Source organism: Ananas comosus, linkage group 7, assembly GCF_001540865.1.
Source record: "Ananas comosus cultivar F153 linkage group 7, ASM154086v1, whole genome shotgun sequence".
Lineage (NCBI taxonomy): Eukaryota > Viridiplantae > Streptophyta > Magnoliopsida > Poales > Bromeliaceae > Ananas > Ananas comosus.
This window is the reverse complement of record NC_033627.1, coordinates 1510716-1519357: the sequence shown is the minus strand read 5'-3', so window position 1 is coordinate 1519357 and position 8642 is coordinate 1510716. Positions and strand designations below refer to the sequence as shown.

At 35.9% G+C, this 8642-nt stretch overlaps 1 protein-coding gene across 6 annotated transcripts; it reads left to right on the top strand.

Moving 5' to 3' along the window:
• On the top strand, positions 384–7436 carry LOC109712925. Of its 6 annotated transcripts, XR_002216998.1 has the most exons (15): positions 386–697; positions 1276–1338; positions 1766–2170; positions 3044–3125; positions 3397–3458; positions 3903–3997; positions 4228–4307; positions 4446–4529; positions 4845–4961; positions 5072–5157; positions 5273–5379; positions 5731–5822; positions 5962–6038; positions 6395–7000; positions 7101–7436. XR_002216998.1 is itself a non-coding variant. In XM_020236733.1 (14 exons), the coding sequence occupies exons 1-14, from the start codon at positions 533–535 to the stop codon at positions 6851–6853; spliced, it is 1974 nt and encodes a 657-aa protein (XP_020092322.1). In that variant the 5' UTR covers positions 386–532; the 3' UTR covers positions 6854–7424. The 6 variants fall into 6 exon arrangements, 5 of the variants coding, with proteins under 5 accessions (XP_020092327.1, XP_020092325.1, XP_020092322.1 ...); XM_020236733.1 differs by having other exon boundaries at positions 6395–7424; XM_020236734.1 differs by lacking the exon at positions 1276–1338 and having other exon boundaries at positions 6395–7424.

Here is an 8642-nt window from a genome sequence, read left to right as displayed (position 1 = left end):
ACTTATCATTAGGGTTCCACCTCCAACGTGCACCATCGAGAAGATTTGTGGGGCAGAAATTTGAAAGGCAAAGTTTCAACTCTCTGATACTTTATTTTTGATGAAAATAAATTAATATATATCAGAAAAAGAATATGCATATAACAGGTAGATGATGAGAATCAAAACGTAGTACAGGTAGCACTTAAATTAGAATTTACATAATTGCATAAGAATGCAGACCCATTTGATAAATATTTAAAAAGAGAAAAAAATCTAGCTGGGTCCCTCCTAAACGAGGTCTAGCCAATTATCATTCCAGCTTACAGAGTGACACGTGTAATGCCGTAACTGGTCCGGTCCACAGGCTACTGGACCGGCGATTTGCGATTTGGTGAACGAAGCATATTGATTTCCATTTGGAGATCTTCTTCTCCGTCGCCCTTCGTTCCTTCTCAGTTCTCCCATGGGATTCGTCACCTACCGATCGAACCCGAACACCTCGAAGAAACCCTAGAGCCCCCATTGCTACGAAGAGGAGGGGATCGGGGGGATGGATCCCGAGCAAACCTTCCTCCGCGTCCACGCGCGGCTCTCGGGCATGCTCTCGCAGCTCCTCACGCCGAGGATTCGCTTAGCGTTGGAGTACATCTACCTCGGCGTCGCCGTCGCCCTCTTTTGCTTGCTCGTCGTGATGCACACCAACTTCGTTCAACAGGTGAGGCACGAATGACGCGATCTCCGCTGATCTGAGCATTTTATTGGGGTCGATTTGTTCCTTGATTTGTTTTTCTCAATAGAATGGGAGAAATTTTGGTTTGAATGTGTATAGTTGTGCCGTTTGCTATGAATTAAGGTACTGGGGAGAATTTTGTGAAATTGGAGCATGATCAGTGTTTAGATTTATGTTGGAATAGTTTTTGAAGTTATTTGATCAAAATCGTGTCAGTCAAATATGTTGACCACTAAGTATTTGAATCGAAATTGTGATCAGCAAAAGTGAGAAGATAGGAATTCTGCGAAAGCATACATAGCTAATATTATTAACCCAGCAATTGTAGGCAATTCCATCACTGATTGAAATGTTTGGTGGGTTATTGTTCTGTATATCATCTTGTTTACACTGAATTATAATACAGGTAATTTTCAGCCATGCCATTCTACTTGCTTTAATCTAATTGCTTTTTCTTTGATGCGTTGATTATCTAATGGTAAAATTAAACTGCCTAATCGGCTTAGTATCTAGAAACATTCTTGAACTTAACATCTTCATACTCTTTCTTTTGACATGTTAAGCCGGGCTGTTCAAGCGAGTTTTCAGGAATTGAATTTACTGAAGCTCAACTTGTCCAGATTAAGGTACACTGCAATTTGTTATTATCATTTCTTATAAAAGCAATTGTTGATAGAACTTATACTTGTTTGATTGATGATTTTTTGTGGTGATACTGAAATATGCTGAAGCATCTATATGTTCTTAGTAGATCCTCTTGTCACTCTTTATAGTCAGTGCTGCTTCAGTCCTTCTGTGGAGTGTGGATTTTTTGTCATGTCTCTATCATTTTTGCGTTATCTATAATTGCCATGGTTTGTCTGTGCTTCCCAGAGATATATTTGCTGGTCTTATGGGACTTTATTTTCTCTTGGCTATTAGTCGTGTCTTACCACATTGTATGTTTGTTTACATGCAATATATAACTATCTTTCCTATTCTTGTTTGTATCTCAATTTAGTAAGATGTTTCCAGCTTGTATTTTTATAAATCTTCTACATTGTTTTATTTCAGATTACAGGTTATGGCCTATGGGACAGAAGATCTGCTGACCAGAATCTCGTGGGTCTTTGGAATCAGGAAAGCTCAACCGAGAATCCTGAAATACAAGAAGTTAACGGTGATGAGTTCACGATATTTACAACCAAGTTTTGGTCAAATTGGATTGGTTCTGCTAGGAGGAGTAAGTTGGTTTTTCGATCTTGGAAGGCTGATAAAGAGTTTCTTAAACCTCAATCAGAAAATACAGCTGATATGAACATTGTAAAGACCATTCTAGGCGGAATAGATAATCATGCTTTATCTACAAGGGATTCATTTAATTCATTAATTTCCCAATTCTTCAGTAAGTGGAAAAGGCGGTCTGTTTCAATGTATAACATTGCAAAGGAGCTAGCTGAGAATACTGGCCAATTAATGGTAAGAATATGGAATAGTGAACTTCTTTGCAGGTTTTGTCTTTTTGTCACTTTATATGAAATTTATTTAACTCTTAGGCGGATACCAAGTTCTTTTATTGGGCAGCCGAGCCAGCTGATCGACTATGTATTTTACAAAATAACTTTTATCTCATTTATAACTAAAAATAATTATGTTGTCTGAAGGCATGTGTTTTGACTATTTTCCACTTCATTGATATTATGTTAGCAATGAGTTTGACTACTGCAAGATGATATTCATTTCTGAGAATTCTTGCATCAATAGTATTTTCAGTCTTGCTGCTAAATCAATTGTTATGAGTTTGACTACTGCAAGATGATATTCATTTCTGAGAATGCTTGCATCAACAGTATTTTCAGTCTTACTGGTAAATCAATTGTTATGCTCAATGGAGTGTGTCTATGCTGTCTCTCTGCGGATAAATATACATAAATGTTAAGGTGCTGCTTACTGGTCTTTCGTTTCATGAAGATTGTGAAGTCTAGTGCGACGAAATTGTGAAAGGTGTTCAAATATATGATTTGTCCACTCAATAAAGTAGGCCTTTGCAGTATATGTTTTGATGGAATCGGTTTTCATTAGTTCATCGAATATGCCTATTCTTAGAATGAGTTTATACCAGCTAACAACTCCTACCAATTAAGCTTGTTATTTTGATAACTTATGCTGGTTATTTTATCTTTCAAATGTATGTATTAAACTCTAATCAATAACAGTCATATTGTTTACAGCAACTATTTGAAATATCATGCATTTGTTCTTTGTTTGGAAATTTAATTTATCTCTTCTGTATCGTCTATATTATTTCATACAACAAATTAGATTACTTGCTTCTGCCTTGTTTTGAAACAGAACAGTTCAACGTGGCATGAGTTTCTTGATATTTCCAATTTCCTTCAAATGCTTCGTATGGAACATCTTCACTCATTGATAGGTAGTTTTTTTTTTTTTGATAATTGCCTTTTCTCCAAAGTAGCATGTTTTTACAACTGCAGAATGTTTCTGGACGTAGTCCATGACCTCGTAGTCATCTTTATGCATGTTTATGTGGCTTAACCCACATTCAACATATCTTAAGTTTTTTATCTTAAGTTTTGTTATGCTATCTATCTAATTCAAGCAAGTTTGAACCTATTGACCTCTAACTGCTTCACGCCAATATTTATTTTCTCTAACTAATGGCTAGGTTCTGGTGTTTATTACAGTGCAGTGGCTTGAGAGGAGAAGCCAAGCATTTGAGCCAATGTACCTATACACTATTGAGAAGGTAATATAACTGTCTTGTTCTGTTATTTTTGGATCAGTGTGTACTTGGTTAAAGTGTATCACGTCAAGCTAGAGATATCTATGTGATGTAATATCTGGAAGATTAATCAAAAAATCACATCACTCTATTTCCACCCAAACAACCTAATGTTAACAAATTTATCTTGCAATTTAATTTCAATACTTAGATCAAATATCCAGTTACCAAACAAAAACTTGAGGTCCACTGATGCTAGGATATTGAGTAAGCCAAGAATAAGAAAAATAAAGAAAATCCCACTTGTTTTAATATAGCTTCTGATGAATCCTCCCGAACCTGCCGTCATGGCTGGTTTGTACTCTTCTTTGCAGGGAAAAATTTCTGCTGCTGGTGTATACATTTGGATCTTGGCATGTAGTTGTCTAGGCATGACTTCAGCTGCTGCTTTGTTTTTTTTTTTGGCAGGGGTATTTCTTGCTTTCTGAAGGTGCCAAATCTCGGCATGGCATCCAAACTATAAATATTACTCTTTCTGCTCGAAATTCCTGCTTTGGAAACAGGTTATAGACCATCATCCAGTCTAAACTACTTAATTTGTTTAACAGAATGTCTTTAATAGAAAATTTTGCAATAAATAATATCAGATTAGTTGAATTTAGCATCTCTGTAGCTCTCTTATTTGTTGCCCATACTATAAATTCTTTTTTTTGTCCTATTCTACAATATTTATGATGCTTTTCGGTTGGAGCTGTTGTGGATTATGTCGTCACAAGCTTTCTTACTCTTTTAGGTGGCAACAACTTCTGATAAACGGTATTGTTGGTTATGATACTATTCTTATAAATAGTTTGCTGAGTTCTCCTGGCCAAGGTAGTCTATCTTCGTCATACTCGCTATTAGCATCTTTCAAGCTACATCATTTGTTGTAGTGACTGTGACAAGTGCTCAGTTTAGGTTTCCATTCACTTGCTACCTTGTACATTGATTTGAAATGCTTAATTTATGCAGGTTATCTTTATAACTTTCAGACAAAGGAGCTTTATGATTTCAGTTATGGACATGAGCCAGCAGCAGGTCCTACAAGATTTGGAGGTTTGTAAAATTATACATGCTACCTAAGTGTATAGTCCTTCTATTATATATGTGTTTTGCAATAGGCTATCTGTTATCATGTTAAACTCTAATATCTCGCACTTAGTTACTAAATATATTATTTCCATTATATCTCTATTCAATAAGAAGAGGCTGTTGGAGGGAATTTAATGAAAAGGATTATAGGGCTTCCAACAGCTTTATTGAAACAGCACATTGCTTTGAATTCTAGCTATCTAGCTTTGGGTAGAAAGATGCTGCTCTAGGTTAAAAAGGGATGGCTACTCGTATAATTATTTTCAATTTGCTTTCCAGACTACTTTGTGACCAAATGTGGTGTGCTTATCATGTCACTATTTGTTTTCTTCACAACCACCATGTCAGTTTCATTTACGCTCAGAGAAACACAGTCCCGCATGCTTAAATTTACAGGTTTGTGTTGCTTAGTATATATTGAGATTTGGTGCGTTACAGATTATTATATGCCTTTGATTTTCTTTGATATCACTGAAAGCATTTTTTTTTTTCTCAACAACTTACAGTGCAGCTACAACACCATGCGCGCCATCAGCTTCCCACATTTCAATTGATTTTTGTGCATGTTATTGAATCTTTGGTTTTTGTACCGGTGAGGAACTTTTCTATTCTCAAATCAATAAGATAGAGAAATGGTGTATTAGGGTATTATATTCAAAAACTTCTGTATATTCTTTTTGTGACGTATTTATTTATATGCACTGCAGATTATGATCGGGATTCTGTTTTTTCTATTTGAGTTCTATGATGACCAGTTACTCGCATTTCTCGTATTAACCCTTGTTTGGTTGTGTGAACTATTTATGATGATCAGGTAATCAGAACTCTTTTTATTAGTTGATAGCCTTTTTAGTTTTAGCATATTTGTGGTTTGGACTTTGAACAACTACTCTGATCTCAGTGGACAAGGGTAGTAAAATTATTTTATGAAGAGTATTTTTCCTAGAACTTTCCAATTACAGCAACTAAATATTGTCCTAGAAATGTTGCAGCCATGTTGATGGTATCATATTGTATGCTATCATCCTTCTAATATAGAGAAGTCAAACTGACATGCTACTAAAATACGAACTATTGGGGACGCTTGACCTCTTTGATAATTATTTGATGACATTCTAGGTTTTCTTAGTTTTGCTAATCTTATTGTGCTAAATATGCTTTGCAGTGTAAGGACATCAATATCAGTGCTGTTCTTTCCACGCTTCTTCTTGCTCTATTTCCTAGTTTTTCACATCTACTTCTTCTCTTATGCTTATGGTATGACTCTCTGACTTTGTCCCAATTTCATCTAGTTTCCTTAGATCATCTTTGAGGCACCTAGTTAGATAGCAGATATTTTTTTGGTTGGGGATAATTCTATATGCCTTCACTTATTTCTTTAATCATTCTCAACTAGGTTTCTCATACCTAGCCTTTTCTGCCACTGCCGCATTCATGCAGCACCTAATATTATACTTCTGGAACCGCTTTGAGGTGATCTTCTTTGGCTTCAGATTTTATATGCATTCAGTTCTTGTTTATAAGCCCTGTGTTAAGTTCATGGAACTCCATAATTTCATTCACTTTTGATCCATTGTTTTGTTTCTAATTTTTAAGGGGAAAATGAGCGATCAACGGCCTCAGTGGGGAAAGTAGAATATTGGCATTGTTTGTGGAAAAATAAAATAAAAGAAAATAAAATTTGTTACTCTAATTCTTAGGGCCGCTACTTTAGATTCTTTTTTACTTTTGTTTTCACTGCAAAGTTACCCTTGGCAAGTGCTAGCATTCATTCTATGAACATGCCTGCAAATTTAATAGTAGTCATTCACTTATTTTCTCCATGTCAGGTACCAGCTCTTCAGCGGTTCATCAGGAGTCGAGCTCATCCACAGCAACAGCCTGGCGTGCAGATTGAATCCTCTACCATTTATGCCTCCACTTTCCATATTGCTAGAGTAAATGCGACAGAAACTGGTGAAGAAAACAGTGACCTTGGAACTGCAGAGGACCTCCACACAGTTTCAAATCATTCTATGACCAATCTCTCGGGCCAAGCTGAAAATAGAGGCAGAAGTCATGAAGAAGATGAAGAAGGCAGCCCCCTCCCCTTTCCCGATCCAGCAAACCCTCAACAAGCAGAAAATGCGGCTCCTGGTGGCGGCCACAGCTTATTGCTCTGGTTATTAGGCGGAGGCTCTTCCGAAGGGATTGTCTCCTTATTTTCTATGTTCAGAGATGTGAGAGATCAGGGCCAAGATTTCGCAGATTCACCCACACGCAATAATGAAAATGAACAAGCTATGTAGATCTGATCGAACGGATTTCTTATATGTTTGGGAGTAACGTAATCAGATGCTTGAGAGGCAGTATCCAAATTTTCTCGAGCAGAATCACTTTTGCCGTCTTTGAAGGATTACGGGATTCACTGAGGACACAGCTTGCAGATTATACAGGTCCGATTTGGTTTTTGATGTTTAAGTTGTTATATCGATCAGCAATATCTTTTTTCTCTCTGTTGTTATCGCAAGTAAAGGCACTTTGTACCACTTGCAGGATGGATAAGCGTAACATATATAGTATACTCCTGTCACATAGTATAAGTCTGTTTCCAGTCACGTAGAAGCAGTCTGACATTCTCCTCCTAGTGGTATTTGCTAGCTGTGAAAGTTTTTGGCATCTCTTGTACTCCATGAGCTAGAGAATGGCTTGATTTCATTAATCCTCCTCTCTTCTTTTCATCAGAAGCTTGCAGAACTTGATAGTTGGTGTTAAGTACCGGCCATCCTGCAAGTTTCAATTCTCATGCTTGTCTCATTTTAGATATGAAGATTGGTGTACTCTTGAGCTTTGGCTGTTTTGAAAATAAGTTTTAAATAAGTCCTTCGGGTATGTTAATTTTTAACCAGCAAGCACTTTGTTTCTTAAATAAATTCAGCAGTTAGGTTGCAACTGTGGGTGGTAACAGGTCGTGTTGTTGGGAACCGGTATATTGCTATTAGAATTCTAAATTGAGAAAGAGTTGTGGATAGAATTCTAAATTGCAGCATTGATCTTCCCTTGAGGCTGTTTTCAAGCTTGGATTAACCATAGCAGTTTCCCGAGAAGTCGCCTGTACTTGTAAGCAAATACCGGAGGTAGTTTTAGCCCGGTTGAAGCTTCTACCGAAGAGTTATTTGAGCAAAGCTACTTAATGAAGCGCAAATTAATTTTTCAATCAGATTTCTCAAAACAACTTCTTTGTCAAGAAATCTTTTACTTCAGTTCTTCATTTTTACGGCTCATCTTCTTTTTTTTTTCAATTTGGAGAGCCGTATTGACTGTCTTTTTTTTTTTTTTTTTTCTAACTGCACTGCAGTTAGAAATGCATGCATCTATTAAATTTTTATTTGGCTTGGTGCAGTTAGGCCCAACTGCTGCAATTGGGCCTGTACGAGAAGGCCCAACTGCAGCAGTTGGTACTACAACCAAATTGGCCGTAGTACTAACTACAACAGCAGTTGAGCCGGAGTCAGCTTACCTATTAAAAAAATAAATAAAGTGTGAATTTTTTTTTTTTTATTATAAATTTTTTCAAAAATACATATTCATGAAATCTGATAGGATTTAGTAATCTTGATATTAACTATAAACAAATATATTTGGTGGGTTTTCTCATACGCTTCTTATTTTTCAGTCTGCTAGTTTAATAATATCTTAATTTTTATTTTGATCAAATTTATAATATATTTACATTTAAAATTTATTAAATTCATATATAATTTTGTAATATATAAATTATATATAGATATAAAAGTCTTAATTAATAATCAAAATATAATTACGTTATGATCAGAAGAGATAATCTCACCTTTCTATTTGAAAATTGACAGAATTTATAAATACAAATCTCAACTGCAGACTGCCAAACAGAAGAAATATAATTACAGCAGTTGCAACTGTATAAAACCAAACATACTAGGTATAGTTATGATTGCAGTATTTACAGCGCATGTACTTTCAATTATACTGTTTTTATAACTACATCCAACCAAACGGCTCCTAAGAACGATAGCCGTATTGACTTAGTTTGGAGAGTTAAATTGACTTGCTCAATTA